The sequence below is a fragment of the Tachypleus tridentatus genome, chromosome 5 (genome assembly GCF_004210375.1).
Source record: "Tachypleus tridentatus isolate NWPU-2018 chromosome 5, ASM421037v1, whole genome shotgun sequence".
Taxonomy (NCBI): Eukaryota; Metazoa; Arthropoda; class Merostomata; order Xiphosura; family Limulidae; genus Tachypleus; species Tachypleus tridentatus.
Genome location: NC_134829.1, coordinates 12,758,774 through 12,775,047, shown reverse-complemented (window position 1 = coordinate 12,775,047; position 16,274 = coordinate 12,758,774). Strand labels below are relative to the sequence as shown.

At 31.1% G+C, this 16,274-nt stretch overlaps 2 protein-coding genes across 12 annotated transcripts in view; one reads left to right on the top strand and one right to left on the bottom strand.

Moving 5' to 3' along the window:
- LOC143250540 (uncharacterized) overlaps nt 1–1,127 on the top strand; it is a 51,110-nt gene extending 49,983 nt beyond the window's left edge. For 6 of the 7 annotated variants that reach the window (XM_076501253.1, XM_076501247.1, XM_076501246.1 and 3 more), the window contains one exon: nt 650–1,127. In XM_076501253.1, the coding sequence (XP_076357368.1) occupies nt 650–754 (105 nt within the window). In that variant the 3' untranslated portion in view covers nt 755–1,127. The remainder of the gene's footprint in view (nt 1–649) is intronic. The other variant, XM_076501259.1, reaches the window with a different exon arrangement.
- The window catches only part of LOC143250544 (solute carrier family 35 member E3-like), a 58,763-nt gene extending 42,943 nt beyond the window's left edge, over nt 1–15,820 (bottom strand). For 3 of the 5 annotated variants that reach the window (XR_013028237.1, XR_013028236.1, XM_076501262.1), the window contains exons 1-4: nt 15,675–15,820; nt 6,857–7,313; nt 3,995–4,105; nt 1,125–1,286 (exon numbers count right to left, since the gene is read on the bottom strand). Coding sequence is in view for 3 of the 5 variants with exons in the window: in XM_076501262.1 (XP_076357377.1) it covers nt 1,125–1,286; nt 3,995–4,105; nt 6,857–7,313; nt 15,675–15,691 (747 nt within the window). In the remaining 2 variants the exon portion in view is untranslated. Of the gene's footprint in view, nt 1–1,124; nt 1,287–3,994; nt 4,106–6,856; nt 7,314–9,330; nt 9,821–15,674 lie in introns of those variants that run through there. The other 2 variants (XM_076501263.1, XM_076501264.1) reach the window with 2 other exon arrangements.
- Nucleotides 15,821–16,274: the final 454 nt, after the last annotated feature.

Genomic DNA, 16,274 nt, shown 5'->3' with positions numbered 1-16,274 from the left:
GTTTGAAGGTGGTTGTGTAGGAATGTAGAGGGCGTGCTTAGATGTTTGATTATACTTATTAATATAGGTATAAAGGTGTTCCCTTGTATTTATTTATTTTGGGCTTGAGTTGTTGTAAAAGTAAGGCTTCTTTAATTTTGCGTTTGTTTATGTTTGTTTCTGTATTTACTATTTAGGTGTTTTCTATGGTAATGTTGTGTTTATTTGATTTGCAGTGTTCGTAAACATGTGAAGGTGACTTTGTGTTTTTTGAATCTGGTTTCCATTTTTCAACTTGTTTCACCAATATAGAAGTCGTGGCAGTTATCAAATTGTATTTTATAAATAATGTTGGTGTTGTGTTTGTCAGTGTAGTTTTTACATAATATAGACCTTAGTTTTGTGTCTGGTTTCTTAATAAATTTAGCATTTACTGGAATGTCATATTTTGTAATTAGTTTTTGTCAAATGTTGGTTATTTTTCTGCTGTTGTCGGGAATATATGGTATGCAGCAGTATATGGTTTTGTGATTTTTTAATTCGTGGGATATATTTACTTTTGTTAGTTGATTTTGCTTTTTGTCTAGGTGTGTGCGTATAATGTTTTTTACGGTTTGTGGAGGAAACTTATAATTTTTATAATATTTTATGCTCTTATTTTTGTAAACAGGAGAAAAGTGATCTTGATGGGTATCCAGTTTTGTTTTTTTTTTACTCATATTCACTAATTGGAAAAAAGGAGAGAAAAGATGATATAACTAAGAAAACAATTTAAAAGGTACAAACGTGTCTACGTATTTGATGACTGAAAAGCTTCCATTCTGTACAAAATATCTGAAGCACTTCAACCCTTTTGCTGCATTTTGTGAATAACGTCACCTAAATTTTTTCTTCCCATTAAGTATGGTATCATGCGAGATACTTCATGTTAAGTGACTGCTGTAGATTACCGTAGTGAAGGGACAAATTTCTTCTTTGTGGACTTTAATTTCAAAACACAGCAAAAGAATTAAAAAATTAGTTTCACACAGCTCCAATTTTGTTGGAATAAGATACATGGAATTAATATTTAGCAACAAGAGGAAACAATTTCATTGGGAAAAATATAACTGAAAGCAGTCTTTTAAGTTTTTTTGCCAACTTACAACATCTGTAGATGACCATGAATGATGGAACAAGCCATTCTCCACCCATGGAGGTTCAACAAATGGAATTACTAAGAGGAGGATTGCAGCCGACAGGGGAGCTTGGTAATAGAGTAGTTGCATTGAATTAACCTGAAACTCCTTCTGTTTTTCTCCTACCCACTAAAAAAAATAAATAACTGTAAAATAAACAGTACATACTGCTTTAAGAAACAACTCTTGTTGACATCAATTTTTAATTCTTTAAAATAAATCTAACACTGAAAAATAATGGTCTACTTTTAAATATTCTACTTCAAAACTTAATTATGAATTTCAGTCAAAATTAATAAAAGGATTTTGGGGTTTATAAGATGAATGGCATGATTAAGTACTGAAAAATCCTGTCCCCACCAACAACAGAAGTGGAAGCTTAAAATGGTAGTCAACAGGCTGATAACCACAGTAACTGCCAGTTGTACTTCCTGTAGGAACATGTCTAACAATGTGGAATGATGTACTGCCCTTAAAATTTATACACTAGCTAAAGTCCACTAACTTATATTAGGCCTGCAGTATTACTGTACCGATTACCTAATACACAGTTCTTATGCCTAACCAACTTAGGTTTTAATGGTGTCAGCTACTGAGTATGTCCAGTAACCTTTACACTACATTATAAAACAGATTTTTCACAGTTGTGTAAAAAATAAATGAGGCTTTTGATTTGTTATAGACAGTCTTCTGTTGAATGAAACTTCTTACATATACAGTAAATTAATAATCAGCAAGTCAGAAAATATAACATGTTTACTGTCAGTCACAGCTAATCACTTTGGTGTGCTTAATGTAAAAATACTGTTTCACACATGGTTATTATTTAGGGGGGGAAAAACTGTCCCCACAATTATATCACTAAATATTTAAATGCACAAAACAAACACTTCTTTGTATTCAAAGCAATATCACCAATTTGATATTCCATTACACCAAAAATATTAATTTCAGGGATAAAGGAAATAAATTTTGAGGGAAATTACAATGATGAAAACAAGAAAAGCATCAGAGAGAAAAATATATAATCATATAATAAATGTGAAAAACAAAAATGTTTTTCAGCATTACGAAAGAGAGTCTTCATTAGTTGTTTCAGTTAACTAGTTTTAGTAACACAGTGACCACCATCAAGGCTTGAAAATAGTTTAGCTTATGTTAACTTCAATAGCTATTTTTACATTGCCAAATTGTTTTTGTTTTTTGCTTTAAAAATACAATAACAACTATAATAAGCCTGAAAAGAATGTACATTTTATCTTAATAGTTGTAATGTTCTTTAAAATTAAACACGCAAGTTTCTCATTACTAATAACTATTTAACAAAATCATGACAAAACTGTTTATCAACTTCTATTAACAAATAGAATGAAATCTTTAAAATCCTATGAAGAAGACAAAGGTCTAACCATCATAAAATATATCTTGAATTTTCCTTAGCAATGAATTTGGTAATAAACATTCATGTTACACAAATTAAATTTCTGTGTAACTTAAGTCAGTAAAGTAACAAACAGCAATGGATAATTTTTAGTCTTATGACGTTCCACAGCTGACAGAGGTATGGCAATTGTATTTCATTTTACTTAAAAAACTTCATAGATTCATCTGAGAACACAACACATACACTACAGTAACTGTGTCCAATTTGCCAGCTGTCTTGCTACAGAACCAGATGGAACTACATCCGAAGGCACAAAGATGTCTTATAAATAGCTACTTGTTCTTTACTGCACCATACAATCAGTGACAAACACATGTTGGTAACATGACAAACAAGTGTTTAATGTTTAATTTTGGAATATATATATTTAGAATCTAGCTGAAGACCATACAGGAAGATTAATTACTTTAGTATATGTATATGCATGTAACCTAATTAAATTGGATTAATACAAGTGAACTGATGCTAAAGGACATGGAGAAAGTGATTACATTACCAGTAACAGGATTATCCTGTAGTATATTTTACATCTTGTGTCTAAAATATTACATTGGAATAATTTAATATTTTTCTATAAGGATATCTATTATGATATATTTTGCTGATGCTGAGCATTACAAGATATCATTTGTGATATTTTTCATAAATGTAAACTTTTTCATATAAAAAATAAATGCATTAATAAAATAAGAATTAAAAAATATTTCAATGTACAAACTATTTTGAAGAACAACTGACAGACTAAATCAGATGCCAATAATTATTTTTGAAGACTCCAAGTTAGTGTTAACATACATAGAATCTCAATTTGTAATCTTTAGAGTAGCAGGGACTTTAAAATGATACAACTTAGGTACAGTTAAAATACTTCTATTAATTTACTAAACTGTAATTATATATTATATTTTTATACCCATTAAAGCTTCAAACTATTGAATATCATTTCTCTAATAATGTATCCGAGTTCAATTTAAGTTTCAACAATTACTTCTTGACTTGAAAAAGTTTTTAGAATGTAAATATTTCTATCACTTGTCTAATTCTAAGAATTACATATAAATAATAGTTACCTGTTCTCTCATAAAGTAAAACAAAACAAATGCCAAAAGGTTTTGATGGTATCTGTTAAGTTTCAAATACATTAATGTATCTCAAGATAGATGGTATGGGTATTAAAACTTTTATTAAAATAAAGTGCAGAACAATGTTTCACCTTTCTTAGGTCATCTTCAGATTAACAAAGAGAGTTTGCAACTGACCATTGCCAAACACATTTTTACTTCAAGTGGGTTTCTCATCATTAAGTATTTCTAAATACATTATGAGCAAAGTTGAAGAAATATTTTCTACAATTTTAGAAATACAATACAAACTTAAGATTTTAGCAACTCACCACTTGATATAATGAGGTGACTACAACACCAATGGATGCAAAAACTGTTCCGAGAATATTGAATTTTATGTCATAGAAAGAGTTTAAAAATACACCAAGAGTCAATGGTATCTGAAATAATGAATTAAACACTTGTTACATGCATGTTTCAATCTGAAAAAAAAAACTAATCTTATTCACTATTTTAAAGAATATTCTTCAGTTTTGCTTATCACATGGGTGCAACTGAATAGAAATAAATTGTAAAAAACAAAAATGACAGACATTCTATTCTGATTTTAACACTTATAGTAACTTTTGTTTTGTAAGCTTGTAAAAAAGAGAGTAATTATTCAAACCTGTTTAACACCAACATAACACTAGTATTAGGTAACAAGAAATGTATAATACAAAACAGAAAAAGGCATATGGCAGAAGACCATTTAGTCCACTGCAATCATCCACTGCATAAATAAGATGTAGTGTTCATCCACATTTGTACATATTCAACAAAACTTTAAATGTATTCAAACTTAACAAATCATATCATTAGAGATGCTATTATACAAATTTGTACTTCTAAATAAAAAGTAACTTTACTGAAGAACAAGTCTATATGAACTTCATAAACATTTCCAAAGTTTAACACTTTCCCTGTGCAATTAATTTTCAGGCTGATTCCCAAAAAGTGTCAATTATCCATTAAAAAATAAAAGTATGAATTTACCCTTTTTATTATTATTATTTCAATAATAGGGTTCAATTACCCTATAAACAGCTCCTAGATCTCCTTCAGCATTTTGTAGCCCTATTCATGAGGGTTAGAGACTAAAATTACTTTAAGAAGAATCTTCATCCAGAACAAAACATTTTAGGACATCCACCCATGGTACCTGAGTGTATGTAATGTGTGCCAAGTTTGGTCCTGTTAAATTTGAGAGGACGTATTTATATAGTTTCAAATATGGCATCTTTGGGATTCTGAAGAGTGAAGGAACACAAAATTTAATGCCAGCATTTGGTTAAATAGCCTTGAAAATCTACTCTTGAGCCTCCATAGTGTTTGGATGAGATTTCAGGCAAGTTTTAGCTCCTTTAGCATGGACAAACATTTATACACAGTGTGAATAAATATAGGATTACTTTCCACAAAATTACCCAACCCATTAACACAGAAATTAAAACTATTAATTACTCAAGTTTTTCTAAAGGAAAAATGACCACTCAATGGCATTTTTTGTTTATTCTTCCCCTAAGCCAGTTTTCTATTCAATTCTTAACTTCTCTACAAATTTCATGGAATAGCTTCAACTTTATAAATATCAAAAATTACACTCAAATTTTCATTTTTAATAACCAGAAAAATTAGTAAAGTAAGAAATTCACAAAAATGTTATTAAGCATACATAAACTCTGCCTGCACAAAACAAATTGAATCTTTGTTCATTTTCAAAAGATAACAAATGGCCATTTGTACTATCTCGGCTATCGCACATCCAACTACATCTACTAATAACTATTCTTACAATACCCTTTTCCAGCACAAATGTATAAAACACTCATTCTGTCTCGTCTTAAACATTTTCAGTGTTGCAGCATCTACCACAGCATTTATATTCTCAAGATGGCTGGTATGGGTATTAAAACTTTAATTAAAATAAAGTACAGAACAACATTTTGACCTTCTTTAGATCATTTTAAGGTTAACAAAGTGAGTTTGCAACTGACTGTTCCCAGGCGCATGTTCATAGCCTGACTACCCTAAAAATGTATCTGGATGCATGAATTTTGAACCTCTAATAATCTTAAACCCTTAATCATGTACATGTAAATCTTTCTTCTCTGCAGTAAACACGTCAAGAAATTACAGTCTATCAAATACAACTACACCATCAATACCTGGATTCATCATGGTAACTCTTCTCTAAACTCTCTCCAACAACTCAACACCTTTTCATAAAAATAGTGACCAAAGCAGAACATAGTATTTCAAATGAAATCTAAATTGCAATTTCTAGATTGAACCAATATTCACCTCTGGCTTATATTAAGTAAACAACCTAAAACCCAATTGACATTATTACTAGCTAACATATATTGTACAGAAGATTTTAAGAAATAACAATTACATCCAAATATTTTTCTCATCATCAGCAATAATAAGATGTGATCTAATTGAAATTTACAAAATTATTTTGGTATTTACAGGTTCAAAGTATTTGATTTTTTTTGTACTGTACTATGAAGAGAGCACTAGGTTAAGCTTAGAAAAAAAAAAGACACGTTAGGCTAATGTTAAAAATTTTATTTTTCTAACAGAGTAAATGGCTCCTGGAACGAGTTGCTTTTGGTTGTATTGGACACCAGAAGTCAACAAGGAGATCAATTACCTCATGAAAAGTAAAAGGCTGCTTTAAATTTCTACTTTTTTCTCAAGTGTAGCTGCATGAAGAAAACCTTGAAAGAACAAATAGATTCTTTTTCTTATATGATATATTACATGGACCAATGCAATCTTCTTCATGGTGTGTCCAGTCTGTTGTAAATATGTAAATTTCCTCAAATTCTTTTCCATATAGTTCTTAGTTTAGCAATAACTAAAGAATTTTGGAAACAAAAATTAGTTACTAGTTTTTTTTAATTATTTTAAGTTATTTGAATATTATAACATCCTAAAGCCACTGTGAAATAGGCTGCAACACAGGCCATAACAATGACTAGAAAAAAAGTCCACAAAATGACCAAAAAGCTCATGCAATATTTGTTATTAAAACCAAAAATGGAATAATCTTTAGTAATTATGATAAAAAAGTTCTTGCACTTACCAAGTGCATTTTAATTTTCAATAAAATTAAAATAAAATAAAAAAGTTCTTGCACTTACCAAGGTCATTTTAATTTTCAATAAAAATGATCGTCCATACCAGTAACTCTGAATAATCATGATACATGGCATTGTCATTGTTTTAATTATTTGGTATGTTCCAACAGTATTATATCCAAGAGAGAGGTTTGTGAATACTACAAACCCACAAAATGTGAAAGCTAATGGCAACATTTTAAAAATTGGAAGTCTTTTTACATTAAAAATATTGAAACTTTGGCAAATAACCAAACCAATAAAAGTCATGACAAAGTGTGAAAAAGTCATTGTCACATTGGGAAAATTTATGTGAACATAAACCCACTTATTAAGTAACACAATTATAATGGCTAGAAATAAATTCAGTCCTAAACAGAATGTGGTAAACACCCGACTAGGCTCCGTTAAAAAGGCCATCTTTTGGTTTATGCTGGTCACCAAATGTTCTGGAAGTTTCTGTTGTTTCAAACTGGTTTCTCTGTGCCCAAAAAAGAAAAAAAAAAATTAGTTTTTATTGGTAAAATTGATGCATTATACATATTAACCCTAGGAAATGGTACAACACATGCAAGACTTTCTACAAAACTTTTTTTTGTTGAACTTTTAAACCTGAAAAAGTTCTAGATACTTAACTGATAAACTTATGCTTTTAAAGAAACATCTCTACACTTTTGTGTGTAGAAGTAGGAAAAGAAATTCAATTGCTAACTTGTAATATATTAATATTAATCTTCGTTCAGCTTTAGGTTAGCTTTTAATGATATCAATCATCTAAATATTGCTATAATCATTAGTATGAAATGTTGGTTATAGATAATACTGACCAATTTGCTGTACTTTATAAAGTAACATAAGAAGAATTATTGCTCACTACAGAAATTTCTAGAGAAAATATACAGGTTGAATACATGAAAATAATTTCATAAAATGAATATATATATACATTTTACACAAACAATCACTGATTCAACAGAAAATGCAACTATCTGGATATCATATCAGATCCAGAAATCTCAAAGCCTAAGAATAACAGGCATGACTATGTAGGGCACAATCCAGGGATCATTGCCATACTCTTTCCTTTGATAGAAGATTTTGTTAAGGTGGTTCTATCCTACTAAAGTGGACCATTATTTTAATATTTTTCTTTTCTCTTATCTTTGTAACAGTCTTGCACTTCACTCAGAAAAAAATCTTCATATTCTCTGTTCCTTACCCGATACCGAATTTTTCTCTACTTTCTGTTCATTTTAACAATTGAAAGTAAGTTTAGTTTTCACATATACAGACAGAACCTCTTCTGCTGAAGTGTCTCTGATCTTTTTATGGCTAACAAAAAGTTCACAAATGATGAGCATTCCATAGATAACACTACAAGAATGTCTGGACCAGTGTGGTCTGAATTAGGTTAAAAACAAGTCTTCCAACTTTGCTGACAAAACCAATCATAATTTTTTGGATGTTATTCAATTATACTATATCAGCATACACCTCTGTATTCCTGTATATTTTCAATTAAACAAGACTAAATGCTGGGTATAATTCCTCCAAAATGCCTTATCATTTCTGCTACTGTTGAGTCAGGTATATTACACATCAAATGAATAAATGTCAAAAGATATTCTATTTTTAGCTAAATAAACTCTTCTAATATATATCACAGCTACACTGCAATAAAAGTATTACAAGTCAAATGGAGTACATGACCAAAACCAAAATTAAATAACTAAATTTAGAATTCGAACTGCAATATAAATAATTTATCAAGAAATTACAAGTGTAATTTAGCTATCATGTATAATTATAATTGTAAAAGACTTTAAGAATTTATGTATGAGAACAGTAATACAAAAAAACATTCTGAATTTTAAAAATAACAATATGAAACTTAAAATCTGACCAAACAAAGAAAAATATTAACAAAATTAAAAGGCTCATACAGGGAATGTTTAAAGGGGAAGGGGTCTAATTTGTGAGAAAAAATGCAATTAAATACTGTGTAAAGGATGAGACCAGAAAATGGTAATGCTTCATCACAAGACTGTGTAGAAAATATCAAATACCACAAGTGGTTGCACTATAACTATATAAGAATTTTTTTCATCATAAATGGGTTTAGTAGAGCTCCCCTACATGTATATGTGACAAAATGGGCATCAGTCCACCTAGTTTATTTTTCTTAAGTTTTTTCTTACTTAACAACATTAAATGTGAGGACATGATGGGAGAGCTCTAGAAGCAGTTGTAAACTTGCTAAAAATCTTATGTACTTTATTTTTATCATTTATCAACTCCAGTTACAGGTCTCAAAAAATATTTATCTAATAACAGTATTAACCACGATTTTGATTTTAAAAAATAAATGTTAAACTTTTCATCACATAAAATTACAATCTCGATATTTATAAAGAAATTTCGTTTCATAAAAAACAACACATAAAACTAAATTATAAATTAACAATACAAGATCTGCAAATACGGGAAATTTCCCTTACCGTCTGCTCTTGAGGCCTTACGAATTTTACTGATTACGAGCATGAAACTTAAAACAGCGTAAGTACACCCACGCACGGACGAATCGCAGTACAAGTTGGATAATGAGTTTCAAACTTAGAAATCTGATTTACGGAATTTGTTATTTTTCTTACTCTTCTAAAGCCGTCATTGAGAGCAGCACACATTACAACAAAAATTACTGCAGACTATAGTGTATTAATAAAGTACGGTAAACTGGCATGAACTAGTCAATTCACAGTGCAGTACATAGAAACTACAATATATAAACCTAAGACACATTTTATAAGGTAGGATATGCACAGTACTAAACGAAACATCTTCAGAATATAAAAAAAAGTGAAAACTATCTTCCAACAATCACATATATCGAAATGAAACTGGCAAACCAATTCTACATCTTCTCATGTTCAGTAATCAAGAAGCTTATTAAGTGTCATTAAACCAACCAACCAAACAAACGAAAAAAAACGCCCTCTCAACTGTTCTTAAGAATGGAAGAATAACATAGATAAAAAAAAATTGAGAGTGCTCGTTATAAACATACAATGATACATATTTAACTTGCTTGTCATTAGATATTAAGACTATCTTAACTGTTAACACTAAAACAATTATCTCTATAAGTGTGAGGATGACTTAGCAAATTGGATGGAAGAAAGCAAAGAGTTGTTACAAATGGAGTTTTGTTTAATGTTACAAGTAGGGTACCTCAGCGCTCAGTCTTAGAACCCTTACTCTTTCTGATTTACGCCATTCAAATAAATGAAGGAAGAGTGAATAAATTACTCAAATTTATAGATAATATTAAGGATTTGAGTTTTGTTAGTTGTGAGGAAGATGCTGCTGATTTACCAAAACAGATTTAGGGTAGATGGGTCGTAATTACAATAAATGCAAGATAATGCATTTGGATTACCATAATTTAAATTATAAGTTTGATTTGGACGGAAATAACCTTAAAGGTATCATGCAGGAAATGAATCTTGACTTAAAGCTATCTAAGCAGTAAGCTGTTGGTAGTGGTAGGGCCAATTGAATTTTAGGTTGTATCTACGTTGATACTGGATATAAATCTAAAGAGGTTATAATTTCTTTGTACAGATCATTGGTTAGGCCACGTTTAGAAAGTTGTGTCCAGTCTTAGGCTTCTTACGCTAGGAAAGGAATTGTTGGAAAGGGTTCAGTGAAGAGTTAGCCAGAATAGTGCCTGAGATAAAGGGGTTGTCATACGAGGAAAGGTTGAAATCTCTCAAATTGTTTTCTCTTGAAAAAAGAAGAGTTGTGATTGAGGTGTTTAAGTTTGTAAACGGATTGATAGTGTTTATACATCCTCTTTTTTCGTAGTTAACAATAAGAATAGTAGGACTAGGGGATACAAGTATAACTTTTGGCAAGGTGAGAATCATTTTCAGCTGAGACAGTTTTATTTTTCTAACAGGATGATTGGCTTTTGGAACAGGTTACCTTCGGATGTTGTGTAAGCAGTAAAGTTACATGAGTTTAAGAGAAAGCTTGATTAAGTATACATGAATGATAAAAGATGATAATACTTTTTTCTTCTATTTATCAATTAATTTGTTTGTTTGGAAATAAGCACAAAGTTACACAATAGGTTATCTGTGCGTTGCCCACTACTGGCATCAAAACCCTGTTTCTAGTGGTGAGAGTCCGTAGACGTACCGCTGGGCCACTGGGAAGTTTATTGATTAATAATTTTAGTTTAGAAAAGGGAACGACGGAGATGGATTAATTAATAGATCTCATGTTGTCCCGAAATTTTATATATTATATATCTAGTTTTTTAGAGATTTTCAAGAATTAGAGGATTGTACAATAACAGTTTTCCAACTACTCTGTGTTCACTATATCAATTACTGACGACGTTTAATCAAGAGTTTATCAGGCCCTGTGTGACACAATAAGCAGTTTATTTGTTTGGGAATTTCGCACAAAGCTACTCGAGGGCTATCTGTGCTAGCCGTCCATAATTTAGCAGTGTAAGACTAGAGGGAAGGCAGCTAGTCATCACCACCCACCGCCAACTCTTGGGCTACTCTTTTACCAACGAATAGTGGGATTGACCGTCACATTATACACCCCCACGGCTGGGAGGGCGAGCATGTTTAGCGAGATGCGGGCGCGAATCCGCGACCCTCGGATTACGAGTCGCACGCCTTACGCGCTAGGCCATGCCGGGCCTCACAATAAGCAGAATAGTGGTTGTAACACTGGTTAATAAGATAACTTGGAAAAAGACATTTGTACCATAACTATTGTTCTTGTAAAAAAAAACGATTTATATAAGCTCTTGATTGAGCGTAAGCGATAAATATGAAAAGCTATTTAAATGAGTCGTTTTTACAGTGACAGTTGATATGATTTGAAAGTCTCTTTTAAGCTGACTTATATAGTGTTCCAAGAACTACTGTATTTGTTGTCTCATCCTCTTTCACGAGTTCTAGAAGTGACGACATACATATTATAATACAGTTGTACACTCTTATAATTATTTAAAATTTCTAAAGTACTAATATAGAATGTAGTGTTAAAATATAACAGGCCTTATACTAATGGCTTATAATAAGAAAATTCATTATAATAATGCTTAGCCAGCTTGAAAAAAGGTGCTCACTTTATAACAATGATATATACTTCCTGCTTCGTATAATACACAAATAAAATTCAAAAATACAAAACTAATATACATAATTCACTTTAAAAAATAAAATGACAAATAATCGTGCTTCAAAGTCAAGTAAAACATGCCGTAAAATAATTTTCATAGCGTTCTTCAATGTAAATGGCAACTGTGCAATAAAAGGTTCAATGCTTAGCTAGTTTGGCTTGCAAAGTGGGACAATTCTGTGGCCTCTGCATTCGCTAGACAATGAGTGGGCAATTTATTTTTCACAGTGGCTAATGAAAACAACATTGGCCACATTATTAAAAAATTTTTTTTTAATGAAAGATATTAGTTTAATCAACATAATAGCACTTCAACTAACCTTCAAAGTGAAAAACTGATGGGGGTTTTCATCAACAAGTTTCGTGAAATTTAGCTTAATATCTATGCTCTGCCTCTAAATTTATGTCAGTAAACCGAGATCTGAATCTAGACATGAGAAAATCTAGCGTAGAAAATCTTCACTCACACACCCATGTGAATCCAAACATGGAAAATAATTTTGAAATTACTATCTTTAAATATGGAAGACTCTCATTTATCAGAATAGTGAGCCACATCTCTCTGCTAGAACATTTTTGTTTACCTTTTATATGTTATACAGTTTTCAGGGTAGGTATCTCGTCTTCAAATCCACTCTTATCCAAAGACAAAAAAGATGTAATTTCTTAACAGAAATTTCCTAAGTCAAATTGAAATGGATCATGCAAAAATTCAAATATAAATTTCAAATTTTTAAATTCGTAGAAACGTAATTCAAATTTTTGAGACAGATTTCTGATCCAGTTAGAGATCATCTTTAGCATCAGATGCTATTTTTTCTTGATAATATTTCCATTAAATTTTCGATCTCGCTAAGAGCATGTTTCGTCATTTTGGAGTTTGGTCTTGATTTTATTTTCATCAATACAGTCTCATTCCTTACACCACTGTTGTAATGATTTTTATTGTTCGAATTATTTGAAAAAAAAAAAGAGAATAATGTAGTGTCCAATTCATCTGGTAATAATAAGTTTTATTTCTTCAACTACAAATTTTTTAACTAATGTTCATTGGTACGCCTGACACCACAGCAGAAGCTTACGTACGACTTGAACTTGATTGAAATACAAGTTAAATATTTACAATACTATAAAACTAAAAAAAAACTATTCCGGACTCAATGTAACTTATAAGTTACTAATTCAACAATCTAAACGCTCTAGTATAACTCACACACACACTCACACATTTATATGGCTCGTGTGTTAACTCATTAACCATACCTTAAAAAATGTTCTAGTCATTAAGTTACACTTATCACGCTATACAAAAACATCTTCTGGCCAAATTGCACATACGTCTAAAAAAAAAAGTCTAAATCATTGTAAATAACAAGTTATGAACTGAGTTAATATTATAATAACTGTATATCATTCACAGTAATTTCTTCCACATTTTACAGGTTTTTCATGACTAGTCGTAACGGAAAATTCCTTTGGTCTCAGTTTTATAGCCTAGCTAGTTGTATGAGGGTTCAAAAGTACCAACGAATATTTTCTCCTTGTTATTATCCTAATTACTGTTATCTGAAAGTAAGAAACAGTAGTTCTTTCTTCCCATTTACCTCCACTCATCTAATTTCTGACTCATACTACATTCTAGGTAAGAAACTAATTTACAAACATAAAGATAGCCAAATCTGCTCTAGGCCATAGTTCAGAACGCAGGTCAGCTTGTGGTAAAGCTCAAAACTTTCAGAGCTGGATTCGAATCCGTGATATACCACAAAATATTTCTCAATGTTAAACTGTAGATGTGTTATATGATTTACAGTCAATTCACCAGCACTGATGGTTGATGGTAGTGTTGGCTGGCTATCTTACCTATTATGGTCAGTAGTTTATATTTGGGGACAATAGCAAATAGCCTTAGTAGCTTTGTCATAAATACAACACACTAGTACTATCAGTCAAACATCATTGAAAGCTTGTGTTATTTTGTGCGGACGTTCTTAGAAAAGTCCCGACATGGCCAGATGATTAAAGCGCTCAACTCGCAAGATGATGGTCGCTGGTTCGAATTCCCGTCACACTAAACATGCTCGTCCTCCCAGCCGTGAGGACGGTATAACGTACGGTCAATCACACTTTTCATTAGTAAGAGTAGCCCACGAACTGGCAGTGGGTGGCGATGACTAGATGACTTCCCTTTAGTTTTACACTGCTAAATTAGGAATGGCTAGCGCTGATAGCTCTCGTGTAGCTATGTGTGGGTGTTTTCTTATAGTAAAGCCACATCAGGCTATCCGCTGTGTACACTTAGTGAAATCGAAACTTTGATTTTAGCGTCTTAAACCTAAAGACTTACCGTTGTCCCAGCGGGATAACCAAAACAGACCTATAAATAGGTGTTAGTTTTTAAAACATACAGATATGATGACGCTGCAAAGAATTTCTTAGTCGTGCAACCATTTTTTGGTTCATTGAATTCTTTGTGGTGATAAAAAAAAGACAATTTCTTTTGTTTGTGGTTAGCTCTATGGTTCATGCAGAAATTCGAATAAATAACCGAGATCAAATTCGCATTGCTTGGTTATGACAGCACAGCGTAGGCTTTAATAGTTCTTTATAGACGGATATTTTTTGTTGTTCTCGTAAGGTAAACACATCGGCACATAAAACAACTACAAACGTAACAAATCAGTGCCTCATAACAATACTTTGTGAAAAAAACTAAAATATGCAAAAATACCATACAAGTGTTATGTTATTAATTTTGAGAAAAATTAAGTAGTAGATTTTTAAATCATACTTACATAGATAGATTCACCACAACATATACAACTCTACTACGCAAAGAAAGTCTACTATAAGTATAGACCCCCGTGACAGCGTGGTATGTATGCGGACTGACTCAGCTAAAAACAGGGTTTCGATACCCGTGGTGGGCAGAGCACAGATAGCTCATCGTGTAGTTTTGTGCTTAATTCTAAAAACAAAACAATAGTGTAACTTATAAGTAATATGAGTATGAAGCAATTATGCAAAATTCCTACTTCAAGTTATAAATATCATGAAAATACATCACTTTGTATTATTTTAATATTTGTACCGTGCTACAAAAAGATATTGGTGATTTCAAGTAAAATAAAACGTAAAAAAACAGAAGGCTTCAATACCAGTAACCATGCTGTACAGAAGGTGATGGAAAATCAATTTGGGAATATGGAAAATTGGAAATTAAATTGTCACTGATTGGGTTTATGGTTAGAATTGTTATTATGTTACCACTATTTAATGTATTGTTTTGAAATCACAAATTAAATAACTGAAAAAAAAAACAACTAAAAGAGAATGATAAAAGCTTTTTTTAGTTTGATAAAACACATTAATAAGAATATAACACACACAGTAAATACAAAATCACCCATATTAGTCAGTTCAACACACATTATTACAAAAGCATATTTTCTAGCCAGCAACCAGTTACCTTTATAACTGAAACGTTAGAATGCAATTACACTAAGTTACAGTTACAGTGCAAGTTCTGTTTAAAATTACATTATATTAGAGGACTAATTGTATTAAAGTTCTAATTTTACATAGTTAGAATGATAAATCATTAACCGCAAGGAAAGTTCAAAGATTTAACACTTACTCTTCCTTGGAAATCATTTACGGATGAGATATATAACAATACCAAGTACGAGAGAAGTAGTTCACAGTACGTATCTGCTGTTCGACAACACGGGCTGATAACATAACTATAAATACCGCTTTTGATAAACATCTGTCTTTCTTTCTTTCTTTTTACATTACTGTAGTAATTTATTTCACAAAAAATAACAAAAACCCAACAAATGTGTTTATATTTTATATAGGTTATTTAGGATGTATGGAATTATTCATAATGCTATGAAAACTAATAAGAAAATCCATTAAAGATAAACCTTTAAGCAGTAAAAGGCAACTGACTATATACTACGCGAATAACCATGTTTTTTAATCTAACAAGTTTTCTCTCTGATTATATACCAACATTTTCAATCTAGTAAGTTTTCTGTCTAGCTATATACCTGGATACTTTCGATATATGCCGTTTCTTTTTCTTTGGAAACAGACAGGGAATTACAATATTTCAATGCCATAAGTAAATATTTTAATTTTTATCATTTATATGTTTTGCTGTGTTGTAGCCTGCATAATGCCTTTTTTGTGATTCACATAATGCGTACATTTTACTAATGTCACGACAGTA